At 36.4% G+C, this 19,608-nt stretch overlaps 1 protein-coding gene across 8 annotated transcripts in view; it reads left to right on the top strand.

Moving 5' to 3' along the window:
- PHTF2 (putative homeodomain transcription factor 2) overlaps positions 1–19,608 on the top strand; it is a 151,320-nt gene that overhangs the window by 110,861 nt on the left and 20,851 nt on the right. For 5 of the 8 annotated variants that reach the window (XR_006820598.1, XR_006820597.1, XR_006820592.1 and 2 more), the window contains 5 exons: positions 776–862; positions 4,504–4,659; positions 5,600–5,695; positions 8,587–8,712; positions 12,094–12,210. Coding sequence is in view for 1 of the 8 variants with exons in the window: in XM_046021622.1 (XP_045877578.1) it covers positions 776–862; positions 4,504–4,659; positions 5,600–5,695; positions 8,587–8,712; positions 9,391–9,411 (486 nt within the window). In the remaining 7 variants the exon portion in view is untranslated. Of the gene's footprint in view, positions 1–775; positions 863–4,503; positions 4,660–5,599; positions 5,696–8,586; positions 8,713–9,390; positions 12,065–12,093; positions 12,211–12,926; positions 13,065–19,608 lie in introns of those variants that run through there. The other 3 variants (XR_006820596.1, XR_006820594.1, XM_046021622.1) reach the window with 3 other exon arrangements.

Here is a 19,608-nt window from a genome sequence, read left to right as displayed (position 1 = left end):
CTCTCTCTCATTTGATTTTGAAACATTTTCCCCTCTCCATTCCAGCCATATTAGACTGCTTCAGTTCTGTAATTGCAATATGATTTTTCCTGTTTCATGCTCTTGCACTTGCCCTTCCTTCTGCCAGGAACACTGCCATGTGCCATCGTGCCCTGGCACCTTATTTTGGCATAAATGCCACTTTATTAGGGAGATCTTCCTAGGCTATCTTCCTAACTTGTAATTAACAGTTAGGAGTGTGAGCTGGGAAAGATCTCCCTAAGGAAGTGATATTTACACCAAATTCCCTACCAGTTTTCTCAAAGCATCCTTTACCTTTACTTTAATAGCACTCGTTACAATTGATCGCATAGATCTGTGGTTATAAATAAGCTTGATGTCTGGCTCCCGGCTAGTTCCTATGAAGGTAAGGACCAGGACTGTTGTGTTCTCTGCTGTATTTCCAGTACCTGACACAGGGCCTCATTCTGAGCAGGTGCTCAAGAAATACTTGCTGAATAAATGATTAGTGTTTGACAAAATATTTGGAATGAAATGAAAAATGTGGAAATTATGCCAAGAATTCCATGCTATGTGTTCACCATCTTCACTGTATTGCAAATCCTCAGGAAATAGTAACACTTTGTAATTAAAATTCATCTGACAAATTAGGTATATTTTCGACATTGTAAGTTACGATCAACGTGCAGGGATGGATCAACACTTTAATTGAAAGCATGGAATTAGCTGCTAATTAGTAAATATATTTAAAAGTCTTTTCCCTTTTTTTCCCTAGCGCCGAGGTCCTCAGCGATCAGTCGATGTAATAGTTTCATCTGCTTTCTTGTTGACTATATCAGTTGTGTTTATCTGTTGTGCCCAGGTGAGTTGACTTGCCCAATGTGTAAAAATTAGATAATCACATCTATAATTATTTAGCTCCATAAGGCTTTCTAATAATAAACAACTAAAGTAATAATACTTATAAACCTAGTTATACAGGTTTAAAAATTGACTTTGCCGTTTGTCTTTTTATCGGTAGAGTGAATAAATGGGCCTATGCATTTCTATGTCATGAACAGTAGCCGGCGTATTCTCAGATGTCTGTTGATTGAATATATAGAAATTAGTTTTTATCCACCATTCACTTGTTTATCTTTATTTCCCAAAACAAACTTACCAGTAACTAGAATTACGAGATTGTTTCAAACTGTTTTTCATGAATCTCTGCTTTATTCACATTTAGTATTAATTCTTTCATTTTTTATCTGCATTGTCACTGTGACTTGACTGCCTCAGGCTCTGAAAAAGAACTCTTATTGTCCAAGAATAGTCAGGAGGCACAAAAATATCTCGGGCTATTCTAGGTTATAAAATTAAACTTCCATTTCAAGTAATATGACATACTAGATTATCTGAAGGTTCTTATGCTTTAAAGCACTATATAATGCTGGGGGAGGAAAAACCTCAGCTTTTTAATATACATATTACATACATATCTGAGTTTATAAGACAGTAAGAGGCCAAAAACGAAGATAAAATTTAAAAACAGAAAATTGAGTATAGGCGTTAATCCTGTGGCAACCCGTGGATAAAATGAGGTACGTTGTCAATCTTAGTATCTTAGAGACTTGAGATTTTATGCCCAGAGAGGACAGAAGATGAGGCCTCAGCCTGCATACCTCCTTATACATGCTACCCCTTTAAAGGACTACAGTCTCAGTGAAGAGGTAGAATGAGAAAAACAGCCTGCTCGCCAGCACAGGAGGACAATAAGAAAGTTCATCTGACTCTCTGCCTGGACTGACAAGAATGGGGGGGGGGGGGAGATAAGTCTCTCCTCTAAGAATATATAACTGTAGGTCATCCCTTATTATAGGTTCAGGGTTTAAATTGTACATTACAGATCTTGTTCTATAACCTCTGTGTCAAGAAATTAATATGAAAAGTGGTCCTAGGGTCCTGGATACCCGGAAACATGGCAGAAGCAAAACCAAGATTGTTCTTGGGGGGATGTGTCTTCAACTTAGGCCTCCTAGGATTTCCACAGATGAAGCCCCTTCAGGTTTCAGAACACTGAAGAGGCAGTCCACGTGAGTGAGTCCAGAGATCGACAAACACTGGGATTAGATCTCCAGCTACCTCAGATGATAGACTGATCAGATAGGAACTCTAAGATAAAGACATAGATAACACTATGGAAAAAAGACAGATTTGAAAAAAAAACTGACAACACTTCAGAGAAATGAAAAATATAGTTATTGACATTTAAAACACAGTAAACAATAGCAGATTGAAGACTGTGAAAAATAGTGAATGGGAGATGGTAGAAGTTACCCAGAATATAGGACAGAAATAAAGAGATGGAAATATGAAAAGGAGATTGAGACAGATGAGAGAGCCAATGAATATCTGGTAGGAATTCTAGATGGAAAGGAGAAGGAGAGTAATATTTGGAGAGAGAATGGCTAAGAGTTTTTCCATATTGATGAAAGACATTAATTTCAGATTTAGGAAGCACAGCAAGAATGAAAAGGAGCAAAAGTAAATCCACAATTAGACATGTTGTGGAGAAACTGCAGAACCCCAAAAACAAAGAGAAAAATTGTAAAATCAACCAAGAGGAAAAGACTGATTTCTGTACACAGAATTCCTTATTGCATCTCAGTTTTCCATGTTTAATTTTCACATTCCCGGAGCACATGCTATAGTAGTTCTGACTCTTAGAACGTAAAACCTTTCTGTGCCTATCAACAAAGACACATGGAACATAATAGCTTTGGAAGGTTTTGAATGTAGGATAGAAAAGGCTACTGCAGGCAAATACTAGCCAAAAGAAACTGGTGAGTTCACATTAGTATTAGCTGAAATAGACTATATTAAGTATAAGGGAGAAAAGGAACCTTGACAAAAAATTAGAAGAAGAATTTATCAGGAAGATTTAATAATTCCCAGCTTGCATGCATGTAATCACATAACTTCAAATATATTCAAATATATATGTCTATACAGACAACCAAAATTCATAGCACTAAGATGAGAAATTATAGAAAAAAACCTCATTGGGAAGTCTCAACACATTTCTTTCAGTAAATGATAGATTAAACTGACAAAAAAATAAAATGAAGATATGTATGTAAACAACGGTTAAAATTTTGTTCTAAAATTAGAGAATACATATTCATTTCAGACACAAGGACAGTTTATAAAACTTTCCCATGTACCTGGACAAAAGTAATTCTCAGCTCAGACCATATAGGCCAGTTGATCTAACTAATGCAATTACAGTAGGAGGCAATGACAGCAGCAAGAAAACTCACGCAGTTGGAAATTTTAAAACATACAAATAATAAATATTTAAAAAGAAAAAGTACAGTATATTTAACCATAAGCTACTGGCACAGTTGAGAAGCTTTTTTTTAAGAATGCTAATATAAGTTACTTTGTATCATTAAAGTGGAAAGCTTTGGTGGACAATTTTGTACATATGCATAATTTATTAAAACTGACTCAAAACATAATTGAAAATATGAGGAGAACTATAACTATAAAGCAGCAGTGATTCAGTTAAAAATTTGCCACCAACAAAAATCCTCTAGACCCATGTGGTTTCACAGTTGAATTTTGCTAATTATTCAAATAAACAGCTAATTCTATTTTTTTTAAGATTTTATTTATATGAGAGAAAGAGAGAGAGCACAAGCAGAGGGGAGGAACAGAGGGAGAATCAGACTCCCCGCTGAGCAAGGAGCCTGATGTGGGACTGGATCCCATGACCCTGAGATCTTGACCTGAGCCGATGGCAGATGCTTAACTGAGCCACCCAGGTGCCCCTAAACAGCTAATTCTAATCCTACACAAAACATCTAGAGAATAGAAGAAAAAAAAAAGGAATATTCCCCAACTAATTTTAGGTGACTAACAGAATCTTGGTACCAGTTGATCAGAGAGAGAGAGAGTACAAAAATAGAAAACTATGAACTAGTTTTCCTTGTTATTGTCAATGCAAAAGACTAGCAAGATGAAGCCAGCAACTTAATAACAATAAATATGCCATGACCAGTATAGTTTATCCCTGGAATGCAAAAACTTTCAACTTGTAAATTCCCTGAATCTGGTTTGAGTTCCTTTAGTCGATTTAAAGGAGGAGAAAACATCTGATCATCTCAACAGATGCAGAAAACAAATTGGTAAATTTCAGTGGACATTCATAATACTGGCAAGTACTGTTCTTAATCTGATAAAGTACATTTTTCAAATGTTAGAGCAGACATTGTTCATATGATATTTATTACCTTATGGGTATTTACTTTAAATTAGGAATAAGACAGTTATCCTCTCCAGTCATAGGTTCCGATTATATGTTTTATGTGTTTGAAATATTCCATAATAAATGTGGAATGTTTTTAAAATGTACTACTACATTCATGATCCATTTGTATGAAACAAAATGTTACTTCCTTTTGAAAAGAAATTGTTTGAATCATATTGCTGCTTCCTGTTGCCTTTTTCATACACTTTTAGTTGCTCCATGTGCACGAGATCTTCCTTGATTGTCACTACAATTGGGAGCTAGTAATCTGGTGCATCTCGTTAACGCTTTTTCTCCTAAGATTTGTTACCCTTGGATCAGAAACAAGTAAAAAATATAGCAATACCTCAATATTACTTACTGAACAGGTGAGAATGCATGTTTATTCTCTTACAAGTTAATGTCTATAATCTACATATTAAACTACAAATTTTTTCATTTACTTCAAGTTTTTTAGGAACCTGTTGTTAGATTGCATTTGTGTACAAAGCAAAACTTGAAATTTGATAGAACACAAACCTCATCTTCAGTGCTCCTGTCCTGATGCAGATTTAGATCTAATCTGCTGTTTTTCTGTTGCACTTTTATTTGACAAGAGGGGAAGTACTATTTATAGAAATAATGAATTTTAAACCATTAGTGGGGGGCGCCTGGGTGGCTCAGTGGGTTAAAACCATTAGTGGGATATATTTACTTTGCAGTGTGCACAGCCATATTTGAATAAGTATGAATTTTTATTCAATGGGAAAGGTAAAGCGTAATAGTTTTGATGGTTAACTTTATTTTGTGTGAATTCGTTTAACAGCTTCCTTACCATTTCACAGGAATTATTCAAAGAAACTTACAGCCAATGAAAACTTTTTCAGTATTTTTTTCAAGGATAGTTTGATTTTAAAAAATTGATAACCCTGTCACAGGAGCTCAAAGGGAAAGGGGAGAGGAACAAACCAACCAGCTGATTTACTTTCCTCTAGTTCTCACTTATTCTTTAGGTTGCTTTGGCTCTGGGACTAAAGTGTTTCACCTGTTATTAAATAATGACATCTAGTTTGCCTTTCTTATGTCAGCTTTCATTATACTTGAAAAGTTTAAATAAGTCCTTGATTTCTTACTATAAAATACCATGTTTATTGTAGGGAATTTGGGCTATATAGTACAGTATGAAGGAGAATATTAATGTCTTCTGTTATCTCAATCACCAGAGAACTGCCGTTAAAATTTCAGTAATTATCTTTCAGTTGCTTTTAAAAATGAGTATCTGTTGTAATTTTAAGTATTTTTAACTATTTTTTCCTTTTTTGTAAAAAGATAAACCTCTACTTGAAAATGGAGAAGAAACCTAATAAAAAAGAGGAACTGACACTAGTGAATAATGTTTTGAAGCTGGCTACTAAACTGCTAAAGGTAAAAATAAGTTGGAAATGGATACAATGCAGAATATGCTGTTCTGGCACTATATCTGAGTCTTCTCTGCAGATCCTACCTTGTGTTTGGTTTTATGATTATCCAGATTGTTTCCAAATTATATTTGACCACATTTATGCCATGAGTCACAGTAATCCAAATCATTTCATTTTGAAATTTTAGTAACTTTTTAAAAAATTAAGACTTTAATAATGTCTGAAGTATTGTAGTTTGGCATCTTTGGAAATGTTGCCTCCTAGAACTTAAAATAGATTTCAAAAAGGGAGTGTTTTTTTTTTTTTAAGTTTTTATTTATTTCACAGAGACAGTGAGAGAGGGAACACCAAACAGGTGGAGTGGGAGAGGGAGAAGCAGGCTTCCCGCCAAACAGGGATCCCGATGCAGGGCTCGATCCCAGGACCCCGGGATCATGACCTGAGCCAAAAGCAGATGCCTAATGACTGAGCCACCCGGACGCCCCTCAAAAAGGGAGAATTTAATGTTAACTTGGAAATTTTCTCATTTCGTATTTCTGAAAGCAGTCTTCTGCTTGGCCTGAGTTAGCTTAAAAAGTAGAAATACATAATAATTACAATAAATATGTATTACCAGTAAACACTTGAATTTTTAGATCATTTCTTATAACCATCAAAAAGAATATAATTTCAAAATATCTGATTTCATAATAATAACTCCTTGGAGGTAATTTGATAAAATATTTTTAGTACTGCTTTGCAGTGTTGGCAATGCTTTTCTTTCTTAAAAGGAAAATGTCTTTTAAAATCTTAATTTTCATAGCAAATTGAATACAATTCTTAGAGATGTTTGTAAGTGTTCAGAGAATGGTACAAAATTACTTGTGTCTCAATGTTACAATTATTTCTTCAGTCGGTTAAAATGTCTTAATGGGGGGGTGCCTGAGTGGCTCAGTGGGTTAAGCCTCTGCCTTCGGCTAGGGTCATGGTCCCAGGGTCCTGGGATTGAGCACCGTAACGGGCTCTCTGCTCAGCGGGGAGCCTGCTTCCCCCTCTCTCTGTCTGCCTCTCTGCCTATTTGTGATCTCTCTCTGTCAAATAAATTAGTAAAATCTTAAAAAAAAAAAATGTCTTAATGGGCTCTACTGCCTCACAGCATACACTAGGCCTGGACAAGTTTCTGAAGAGGTGGGTGGGCTTGTCTGGTCTCTGTGGGCGGTGTCTTCAGAGTGTAGGCACTATGCCAGGCAGGATGAGACTTAGGAGTGGCTTCAGTCCCAGAGTAGAGAAATAGGAGATAACTAAAGTACAAAGAACAACAATATGATCCTTTTTGATCTCACACAGTTGTACACAGTCTTCTACTCAGAAAGCAAGGACTTAATATCGATTGTTCCCTCTCTTTCCCACTTCACTGCCAAGAAATTCTGAGGCGCATTGATTCAACCTCTCAAATAGCTTCCAGTACATCCCCACTTCCTTGTCAGCTCTGCGCTGAGTCAGACCCTCATTGTCTCTCACTTGAGCTCTATCCATTGAACTCTCAAGGCCTTCCTGTTTCTTGTCTCCTGCCTCTCTAGCCTGTCCTCCACATTGCTTCCTCTCTGCTGACGATCTTCCTCACCCGCACAGTGCATGTACTTCTCCCCTAGTTAAATTCGCTGGTACCAGTCTGTCAGTCCAATCTGCATAAAGAATGACCCTTACCTTAGTAGCCGGATTTACAAATTTGAAGGACTTCTTTCTGTTCACTGGGGCTCTAAAATGTTAAGCAACCTGTAGGGATTCAAAGGAGCCATTTCTCATGTGTCTTATGGAATGCCTGTTATCGCTTCCCACGAAGCTGTAGAAACACCTTCCTCTAGGGTCTGTACCTCTTATATACCCCTCTTCTGTGGGAGACTCACAGTTGAATTGTTTATTTGCATGTCTGTTAGACTATAAGATTCTTCAGCACAGGACCTGAATCCTAATTTCCCAGAGCCTAACACAGGGCCTGCCATATAACTTTAAATCTGAGAATCAGTAGATCAAAGCATATTAAATTTTGAATCAGTCAGTTCTTATATTCAAAAAGTAATTGTCGGGGCGCCTGGATGGCTCAGTGGGTTAATCTTCTGCCTTCGGCTCAGGTCATGATCCCCGGGTCCTGGGTTCGAGCCCCACATCTGGCTCCCTGCTGAGCCCTGCTTCCCCATCTCTCTCTGCCTGCCTCTCTACTTGTGACCTCTCTCTCTCTCTCTGTGTGTCAAATAAATAAAAAATCTTTAAAAAAAAAAAAAGTGATTTTCTCAAAGGGGAGTTTTATATATGTATTAATAGTGGCAGAAAATTTGGCTAATTTTCTAATTTTTGCAAAGAGATACTATTCTCTGGGCACCTGGGTGGCTCAGTGGGTTAAAGCCTCTGCCTTCAGCTCAGGTGATGATCCCAGGGTGTTGGGATAGAGCCCAAGTCAGGCTCTCTGCTCAGCAGGGAGCCTGCTTCCCCCGCCCCTCTCTGCCTGCCTCTCTGCCTACTTGTGATCTCTGTCAAATAAATAAATAAAAATCTTTAAAAAGAAAAAGATACTGTTCTCTTCTATGTTCTCTTCTTATCTTAGAAAATGTTTTCAAACCTCTTGATAGCTACTAAACCAGTACTTTACTAGTCATTCATTTGAGACAGAAATTAGAGTTATAAATTTAGGTTGTAGAGTTCTTTTAATGATAATCATTTCTAAAAACAAACAAAAAAACCCACGAGGTGTACTTATATCTTTCAAGTTTAATCAAGTTTATCCTTTCTAAAAGTACCCATAATTTGAAACTGTTTTTTGAAAGTGTTTTTGAAAATTCTCTGTTTTGTCCTGAATTTGTTTAACTGATAATTCTTAATGAGCTTTTGAGCTCATGGATTTTTTTTTTCTCCTGCTAGGAATTGGACAGTCCCTTTAGATTATATGGGCTTACGATGAATCCACTGCTTTATAACATCACCCAGGTTGTCATCCTGTCAGCCGTCTCTGGTGTTATCAGTGACTTGCTTGGATTTAATCTAAAGGTATGCCCTTCCCAGTACTTTTTTAATTTCATAGTGCCCTGTTACATTTTGTGACATTTATTTTACCCTATCACTCTTTTGAGATCTCCTGTGCACAGTGATGAAGTCGTTTTGATAATTCTGTACAAAGAGAATGAATAATGTTCTTGGTTTATAATGCTGCTGGAACTCCTAATTTGGAACAGTGTTCCTACAAATAGAACTCTTGTGTGGAATAAGTAAAGGGATTTATTTTTACTTATATAACCCGAATCTAATTTAGGTGATAAAAAGGGAAAAGAGCCCTATTTCTTTTTTTAGCCAAAAGTGATATTATCTGTTATATAGCCGTGCATACATCCTCCAACATACAGCTCCTAGTGAATAAGGTGTAGATTATTCATATTAAACCAGTAGTATGTATAACTGCTACTTCCTAGTAAAAGAAAGCAGGGGAAATCTGCAGTCAAATGCTCTACCACTGAGCTATACCCCCTGAAAGCAGGGGAAATCTGATTTTCACTTTTTTATTTTAAGGTGAATTCTTCTGAAAAACACAGGGATAAATGAGTTTAAAATAGTAGAACCTGTTCTTGTTTATGAATGAAATTTAGATAAAAGCATTATGTGATGTAATTTAGTAAGTTGCAGTATTAAAACTGATGCTAAAGGTTACTACTTCTGTTACTTTTTCACTAGCTGTGGAAGATTAAATCATGACAATTCAGAGAAAAGAAGATGTAGCCTCTTTTCCAGAACAAGAGTACCAACTAAGCTGCCTGAAAGCAGTCACTGACTCTTTGCTTCAGGAATCTCAGCTGGGAAATCGAAGTGTTTACATCAGACTGTCTCGTGCAATTCTTATATTTATTTTACTTGTTCATTGTTTTTTTACATTTATTTTAGTCTTTATATTTTATTTTTAGCCTTGATGTACTTAGTTGTTGTTGCAAGGGTGATAAAACTGATATCCAGATACTTGAGATCCTGGTAATTGTTCATAAATAATTGACAAAATAACAAAATTGTGAGACTAGAAGCCATTGCTAAGTACTGTTTGTCCATCGGTGCCGTGAACTTGCCTTACTTGAGGAAAACGTCTTTAACATTGGAATATTGCATTGGATTCATCTAAACACAGAAAGTATGTCCTTTGGTAAATCAAGATCCAGTCAGGGTTTCTTTTGAATTATTTTGGAACAATGCCAGGATCTACACTGATTAAGCTGCAGTTATGCACCCTTCAGTATTAATATATATGGTATTACATAACAGGTCAACAAGTGCTCTTTGATGATAAAACTCTTAATAGAGCAATAATTGTAAATGGTTACCATACTGTAAGATATTTTGATAAAAATTACCTAGTAATAATTGTATTTATTTGAAACACTGGGCTGTTTGCACAGCTCCAACTGTGCATGCTCAAAATGTGCACTTTTTAAAATTGTTACTTTTAAACGTGTATCTTTATATGGGATATGTTATAGTGTACTAGGGCATGATCTGGTATCCTTTTGAGTGAGGTATACACTCATCTCACAAGTGAAGTGCCTATTGATATTACTAAAGTACATTATGTTTACTCAAGTAAAAATAATTTTTCCCCATGGTACACTATAGTGTATACACACTCAAATGAACAACTTAAGAATAAGGTTAAGAACCAATAGAATATTCCTCTGATTGCTAGTTATAAAACTATATCCAGATTTTCAGAAAAGAGCTTCAGTTTGCAAATTCTATCCTCTAAACTTAACCTGGTGCATCCCCCTCACCCTCAATTTTATAAGGGCTATTTTAGATGCTTTTAACCTGGAAAGTTACCTACTCCTCCACCTCCACCCCCCACCACACACACACATGCAGTTTGCCAAGTGTCCATATGAGAATTGATCATGTTGGCATGTTAGGTAAGTAGGGCAAATATGATGGTATCTTACATTAGGCCTTGATTTTAAGTTGTTATATTTGTACAATCAAGAATATATTAGGAATTACATGAAACATGAAATGTTTTTGCAGGTTTTTTTTTTAAACTGGGTATCTAGTTTTTAAAACAAAGAATTTATTTGAAACAGTATAGAATTTTCTTGGTGCAAGGTGTATCATGTTGAATATCCTCACATTTTTTACCATATTTTAGGGAATTTAAAATAATTAATTGTAAATGATTTTTTTGATTGGTGCAGTTTTAATCCCCAAGTCATAATCTTAAGATCAGGAATGTGTAGAGAACAGAGCCATGTCATAATATCACTTTGCTCTTACCATTCCTTTTGATCAGCCTCAATTCAGCCTCATTGTCCAGTGTATTTTCTTTGTGTAAAAAACAACAAAAGCAATTTGTTTTACTTTCCTATGTTCTCATATGTTTAATAATGACCAAAGTGCATTCTGAGTTTTTTCAAGGAATGTATTACTGGAGCTTTAAGAACATACTTATTTTCTCATGTGAAAATTAGGCTTTGTTTGATATGTTTCTTCTTCCTCTATTGTCTAATGTTGAGGTTGTTTTTAGGAATTATATTTTATAAACTTTTTCAGAATAAGGTACATACCTATACAGAACTTAACATTTTGCACAGAATATATCAAATATATTTTGAGAAAAAAAGTACAGCATGAGTTCTGTTAGGAATAAAAGATAAAACTATTGTATCTCACAAAAAAAAACTTATTTCAGAATGGAAATATTTTTGAGAAAGGTAGCTGAGTATACTGATGTAGGAGAATGCTTGTTTTGGATTGAAGTTCATTTTAACTTCAGAGTTGGGAGTTGATTTGTTAAGTACAGTATACCTCTCAACAACCTATAAATAATATGAATTATGTCACTAATGTGGGCAGCAGTAGAATACCAAAAGGAAAAAAGTCATTTTAAGCAATTTTAAAACATTAATGGAACTGTTTTCAAAGCAGAAATATTGACATTTGCTGCCTTTAAGAATACCATGAATGTAAGAAATGGAAAGAAATTGTAACATATCACATAATATAGAAAAGGCAGTTCAAAGATAGAATTGTGGCAGATGTTGTGTGTTAACTGTTGTTTCTTTGCCACACGTGTTGTATTTGAAAGTTTGAACAGCAAGTTTAAAATAAAATATTCTATGCTGACAGTGTTAAACTGGAGGTGTTTCCTGTTTGTTTTTTTCATTTTTAATTCATACGCATTTCTATGGTAATTTTGTATTTGCTATAGCATGATCTTTAGTTATAACTCTTAGATTTCGAGGGAATGGAAATAAATTCTTTTAAACTCCCTGACATTTAAAATTTTGCTATGATTCTTAACATGAAAGAATAATAATACATATGCAGGTCTTTCATCACCAAAATGCTATGATATCATTAATTTTTTTTTTTTTTTTTTGCTTGTTTGTTTGTATTTAAATACAGAAAACTGGCTGTGGCCTGGGATATTAAAACTCATTGTCAGAAGGATAGTGGTATTTTTAATCAAACAGTTTTGCCACATGAGTTCAGCATGAGAGATCATGGCCAAAAATAAGATGGGTAAGCATTCTAATATTTCTATTACCTAATTGGTACAAGTGTTAATAGGATTTTAATAAACCAGGGACTAGTAATTCAAGTGTACTTTCAAACTTACCATAAGCTTAGAATTGGCTCTTTTAATGAATCTCCTTTCAGACTGCAAAATGGAGCACATGACTAGCACCTCCTTGAATTGCTGTATCACTTAGAACACTAATACTCCCACCTTTTTTCATTCACAAATGCTTATCAATAGCACTGGTTCCCCCTCAGAGCTCAGCTCCTGGGGATGAGACTGTGGATCTAGGAGACAGTATATTTTCAAAAAAAGATATTCTCCAAATAATTTGGAAAATTTGTCTCACCTATCAGTCCTCACCACCTTGAGAATTACTACCTTTAGATCAGGAATTCCATGAGATTTTACCTATATTCCTAGCACATAAAATGGTGCCTAATATATAGAAAAATCTCAGTCTATTTACTAAATAAATGAATAAATGAATGACCCAAGTTAAATAGGACCTTAGACACCACCTAGTCCAAAGTTCTGATTTTACCAGATAAAAACACAGACCACAGAAGAGGTTAAGAATCTTGCCCAGGGTTGCTCTAGTTAGGTTATGATAGAACCCACAATCTCTTTTATTCTCTTTGAAAGTATATTCTGTAGAGACAGGAGGATGGTGCAATAGGAGGACCTTAGGCTCACCTTATCCTGTGAATACAACTAGGTAATTATCAAATCATCCTAAGTACCCCAGAAATTGACCTGAAGACTGGCAGAACAAACTCCACAACTGAAGGTAGAGAAGAAGCCACACTGAAGAAGGTAGGAAGTATGGAGACATGGTTTAGAGGAGAAGCAGATCCTGGCTACTGTGGAGGGGAGGTAACAGTGGTTACACAGAAGGGAAAGAGAGAGAGAGAGAGAAGCTCACAGGGGAATGCAGAGAAACATTTCCCTTTAGCCATTAGTTTAGAAAGTGAGAGGGGCTGAATTTTGAGTTCTTGCAACTAGTGAGGCTTAAAGCCTGGAATTTTGTGGGGTTTTTTGTTTTGGATTTTTTATTTTATTTCTTTTAAGATCTTACTTATTTGACACACAGAGAGAGAACGCACAAGCAGAGGGAGCAGGAAAGGGAGAAGCAGGCTCCCTGCTGATCAGGGAGCCCAATGTGGGGCTTGATCCCAGAACCCTGGGATCATAACCTCAGTAGAAGGCAGACACTTATCCAGCTGAGCTACCAAGATGCCCCAAGCCTGGAGCTTTAAAGGTCAGCAGGCTTGGATGGAATATAGCCTGAAGAGAGCATGGTTCTGGAGACAAGGGAGGCAAACAACGGTGGGTGGCAGGGGGGCGGGGGGAGGGACAGGGACATCATAGAAACAGTGATCTGAACAACACCTGGAGCATGCAGTGGGGAGACCATTTGCTCTTCTCAAAACATATCCCAGAGTGGCAGTGTTCATGGAGACATATTTTCGGGAACAAAGGAACTGGCCAGTACCATTCTCCCTCCCTTGCCCCTCAGCATAAACATAGAGCTACCTGTGGAAAGCAGCACAGTGTAGACAGTGGCTGCCTAACTTTATTATGGTAAGCCCCATCCCCCCTGCACTCTGGTGGAATTGCCCTTCTCAGTTACAGTTACCTCAGTCCCAGCATGGTGGGCCCCTCCCTAGAAGACTAGCACAAATTTGTGCCCACACTACTCCCAACCAATGAGTTTGGCAGGGCCTCATTTTTGGTGGAGGTGGTGACAGGTCTCATTTCACAAGCAGACCAGAGCATGCCAAGTTAAAACTCACCACATTCTGGCCAAGGACCAAACACTGCCCATAGGCAAGGAGAGCCTCTGCAAATGACTGGCCTGAAGGATAGAACAGCCAGAACACCATAACAAAGAGCACACACTGGGGGCACTCCCTGATGTGACAGGCCCTAGACATTACCATGATCTCTTCTTCATAACAATATTACTTTCAGAAACAGGAGACAACTGGCTTTCCTAACACAAAGAAGCAGGTGGAGACTTAGACAAAATGAGAAGACAGAAGAATTTATCCCGAGTGAAAGAACAAGATAAGCCCATGGCCAGAGAGCTAAGTGAAAACAGGTGCAAGTAATATGCCTGATGCAGAATTTAAAGGAATGATCATAAGGGTAATGACTAGACTTGAGAAAAGAATGGAAGGCATCCATGAGACCCTCACTGCAGAGCTAGAGTTCAAAAAGAATCAGAGATAAAGAGTGCAATAAATGAGATTAGAAACATACTTGGTGCAATGAACAGTGGGTTGGACGAAGCAGAGGAATGAATGACCTAGAAGAGAAAGTAATGGAAAGCAATGAAGCTGAACAAAAGAGAGAATGAATTATGCAGCATGAGAATAGATTTAGGGAATTCAATGAGTCTGTCAAACAATAACATTTGTATTATAGGAGTCCCAGAAGAAAAAGAAAAGGGGGCAGAAAATTTACCTGAAGAAATAATAGCTGAAAACTTCCCTAATCTGGGGAAGGAAAAAGACATCTAGATCCAGGAGGCATAGAGAATTCCCATCAAAATCAGCAAAAGCAGGCCCACACTGAGACATACTATAATTAAATTTGCAAAATATAGTGATAAAAAATCGTAAAAGCAGCAAGACAAAAGAACTCAGTCACGGGAAAACCCATAAAGATAGAAGGAGATTTTTTTTTTAGCAGAAACTTTGCAAGCCAGAAGAGAATGGTGTAATATATTCAAAATACGGAATGGGAAAAATCTGCAGCCAAGAATACTCTATCCAGCAAGGCTATCATTCAGAATGAAAGAGATAAAGAGTTCTCCAATCAAAAACTAAAGGAATTCATGATTACTAAACCAGCCCTAGAAAAAATATTAAAGGAGACTCTTGAAGTGGATAGGAAAGACCAAAAATGACAGTATGAAGATAGTGAACACAAAAGTGGTAAAAATATTTCTGTAAAAAATCATTCAGGAACACACACACACACACACACACACACACACACATAAAGGGATATAAAATGTATTAACATACACCTAAAACATGGGGAGGAGAGGAGAAAAGAATGAGTTCAAACTTAAATGATCCCCAACTTTATATATAGACTATTGTCTTTATGTAACATATACATATAAACCTAATGGTTAACCATATATCAAAAACCACTAATGTGCAAAGAATAAAGAGAAAGCAATCCAAATATATCAGTAAAGAAAACCAAAGCATGAAAGAAAAAGGATCAGAGAAAATCTCCAGAGACAACCACATAACACGTAATAAAATGGCAATAAATACATATCTATCAATAATTACTTTGAATCTAAATGGACTAAATGCTCCAATCAAAAAAACATGTCACAATGGATTAAAAAAAAAATGAGACTTTTTTTTAAAAGATTTTATTTATTTATTTGACACCAGAGAGCTCACAAGTAGACAGGCAGGTGGGGGTGGGGAGAAGCAGGCTCCCCGCTGAGCAGGGAGCCCAATGTGGGGCTCAATCCCAGGCCCCTGGGATCATGACCTGAGCCAAAGGCAGAGGTTTTAACTCACTGAGCCACCCAGGCACCCCAAGACTCATTTTAAACCGAAAGCCACCTGCAGATTAAAAGTGAGGGGATATAGGAGCACCTGGCTGGCTCAGTTAGAAGAGCATGCAACTCTTGATCTTGGAGTCATGAATCAGAGCTCCATGTTAGGTGTAGAGGTTACTTAAATAAATCTTTAAAAAAGGCGGGGGGGTGTTAAATCCATCAAAAGGAATGAAATCTTGCCATTTGCAATGACATAGATGGAGGTATATTATACTAAGTGAAGTCAGGCAGAGAAAGACAGACACCATACGGTTTCACTCATGTGGAATCTGAGAGACAAAACAGATGAACATATGGGTAGGAGGGAAAAATAAAGAGAGGGAACCAGACCATAAGAAAACAGCCTTAGGGTTGATGGAGGAAGGTGGGTGGGGTAAGTTAAATGGTTGATGGGCATTAAGGAGGGCACTTGCGTTGAGCACTGGGTGTTATATGCAAATGATGAATCACTAATTTCTACTCCTGAAAACAATACTACACTATATCTTAACTAACTAGGATTTAAATAAAAATTTGGGGGGGGGTAGTGAAAGGCTTAATGCAAAATATTATAAAGCAATGAAAGTTAGAGATTATGTCTAAGTAACTTTTTGAATTTTGGTTTTGAAACTTATGACGTGTTTTTAAAGATTATTTTTTTATTTGTTTGACAGAACAAGAAGTGGGAGCAGCAGGCAGAGGGAGAGGGAGCCTAATGCAGGAGGACTCAATCCCAGGACCCCAAGACAGTAACCCAAGCCAAAGGCAGACACCCAACCGAGTCACCCAGGCACCCAATTTATGACATTAATTATTTTTCTATTAGAAAAAAAAGTGAGGGGATAGAGAAACATGTATCATACAAACATGTCAAAAGAAAGCCAGAGTAGCAATACTTGTATCAGACAAACTAGACTTTAAAACAAAGACTGTAACAAAAGACAAAGAAGGGTACTATGTAATAATAAATGGGATAATCTGACAAGAAGCTACAATTATTGTAAATATTTATGCACCCAACATGGGAGCACCCAAATACATAAAACAATTAATAACAAACATAAAGGAACAAATTTTTAATACTACAATAATAGTATAAGACGTCAACATTCCATTTACATCAATAGATCATCCAAACAGAAAATCAACAAGGAAACAGAGGTTTTGAATGACACACTGGAACAGGTGGACCTAACAGATATATTCAGAACATTCTATCCTAAAACAGCAGAATACACATTCTTTTCAACTGCACATGGGACATTCTAGAAGTCAACAACAAGAAAAATCTGGGAAGACCACCAATACATGGAGATTAAATAACATGCTACTAAACAATGAATGGGTCAACCAGGAGGTCAAAGATGAAAATAAAAAAATATATGGAAACAAATGAAAATGAAAACACAACAGTCCAAAACCTTTGCGATGCGGCAAAAGAAGGAAGTATATGACAATACAGACCTGACTCAAAAAGCAAAAAAATCTCAAAGAACCTAACCTTACACCTAAAGGAGCTAAAAAAAAAAGAACGACAAACAAAGCCTAAAGCCATCAGAAAGAAGATTAAAGCATAAATAAATGATACAGAAACTAGAAAACAACAACAACAACAACAACAAAGAACCAACAATAGAACAGATCTATGAAAACAGGAGATGGCTCTTTGAAGGAATTAATAAAATTGTTAAACCTCTAGCAAGGCTTATCAAAAAAGGGAAAGGACCTAAATAAGTAAAATCACAAATGAGAGAAATAACAACCAAAGCCACAGAAATGCAAAGGGTTAAGAGAGAATATTATGAAAATACTATATGCCTACAAATTGGACAACCTAGAGGAAATGGATAAATTCCTAGAAACATATAACCTACTGAAACAGAAAGAAATAGAAAATTTGAACAGACTGATAACCAGGAAAGAAATTGAATCCATAATCAAAAAACTAACAAACACCCAGGACCAGATGGCTTCTTAGGCAAACTCTACCAAACACGTAAAAAAGAGCTAATATCTCTTCTTCTCAAACTATTCCCAAAAATACAAGAAAGAAAAATTCCAAATTCATTCTCTGAGACCAACATTACCTTGATTCGAAAAGTACTAAAAAAAGACCACTAAAAAAAAATAACTACAGTCCAATATCTCTGAGGAACATAGAAACAAATATCCTCGATGAAATACTAGCAAACCAAGTCCAACAACACATTAAAAACATCATTCACCATGATCAAGTGGAGTTTATTCCTGGGTTGCAAGGGCACATCAGTATTTGCAAATCAATGAACACGATACATCACATTTATAAATATGATTGAGGCACCTGGGTGGCTCAGTAGGTTAAGTGGCCGACTCTTGGTTTTAGCTCAGGTCCTGATCGCAAGGTCCTGAGATTAAGCCCCGCATTGTGCCCTGTCCTTAGTGCAGACTCTGCTTGTCCCTTTCCCTCTGCTCCTCCACCTGCTCTTTCTCGCAAATAAATCTTTTTTTTTTTTTTAAGAACCATATGATCATTTCAATAGATGGAGAAAAAGCATTTGACAAAGTACAGCATCCACTCATGAAAAGAAAAAACCCTCAGCAAAATAGGTTTAGAAGGAAAATACCTCAACATAATAATGGCCATATATGAAAAATGGACAGCTAACATCCACAATGGGGAAAAACTGAGAACTGTCCCTCTATGGTTAGGAAGAAGACAAAGATGTGCCTTCTCACCATTTTTATTCAACTTGGTACTGGAAGTCCTAGCCACAACAATCAGACAACAAAAAGAAAGAAAAGGCATCCAAATTGGCAGGGAAGAAGTAAACTTACACTTTTTGAAGATGACATGATACTACATACAGAAACCCAGGACTGTACCATAAAACTGCTAGAACTGAGACACCAATCCAGTAAAGTAGCAGGGTACAAAATCAATGTACAGAAATCTGCATTTCTCTGTGCCAAAGATGAAGCAGCAGAAAGTGAATAAGGAATCAATATCGTTTACAATTGCACCAAAAATAATAAGATACCTAGGAATTAACCTAACCAAAGAGGTGAAAGAGCTGTACTTTGAAAACCATAAAACATTGATGAAAGAAACTGAAGATGACACAAAGAAATGAAAGACATTCCATGTTCATGGATTGAAACAATATTGTTAAAATGTCTATACTATAGAATGTAATGGACACATCCAATGCAACCTCTATCAAAATACCAACAGCATTTTTCACAGAGCTAGAACAAGCAATCCTAAAATTTGTATAGAACTAAAAAGACCCCATGTAGCCAAAGAAGTATTAAAAAAGAAAAGCAAAATTGGAGGCATCATAATTCCGGATTTCAGTTATACTACAAAGCTGTGGTCATCAAAACAGTATGGTACTAGCACAAAAATAGACACAAAAATCAATGGAACAGAGTAGAAAACAGTATCTTCAACAAATGGTTTTGGGAAAGGGGGACAGCAACATGCTAAGGAATGGAACTAGACCATTCCCAGTCACCATACACAAAAATAAACCCAAAATGGATTAAAGGCCTAAATGTGGGAACTGAAACCATGAAAAGTCCTTGAAGAAAGCACAGACAATTTCTCTGACATTGGCTATAACAACTTTCTTAAGTCCCTAAGGCAAGGGAAACAAAAGCAAAAATAAACTATTGAGTGTACATCAAAATAAAATGCTCCTGCACAGTGATGGAAACAACCAACAAAATTAAAATGCAACCTACTGAGTGGCAGAAGATATTTGCAAATGACATACCCCATAAAGGGTTAGTATCCAAAATATATAAAAAACTTATAAAACTCAACACCCCCAAAATAAATAAT

The sequence above is a fragment of the Meles meles genome, chromosome 10 (genome assembly GCF_922984935.1).
Source record: "Meles meles chromosome 10, mMelMel3.1 paternal haplotype, whole genome shotgun sequence".
Classification (NCBI taxonomy): Eukaryota; Metazoa; Chordata; class Mammalia; order Carnivora; family Mustelidae; genus Meles; species Meles meles.
This window is presented reverse-complemented; position numbering and strand designations above follow the sequence as displayed.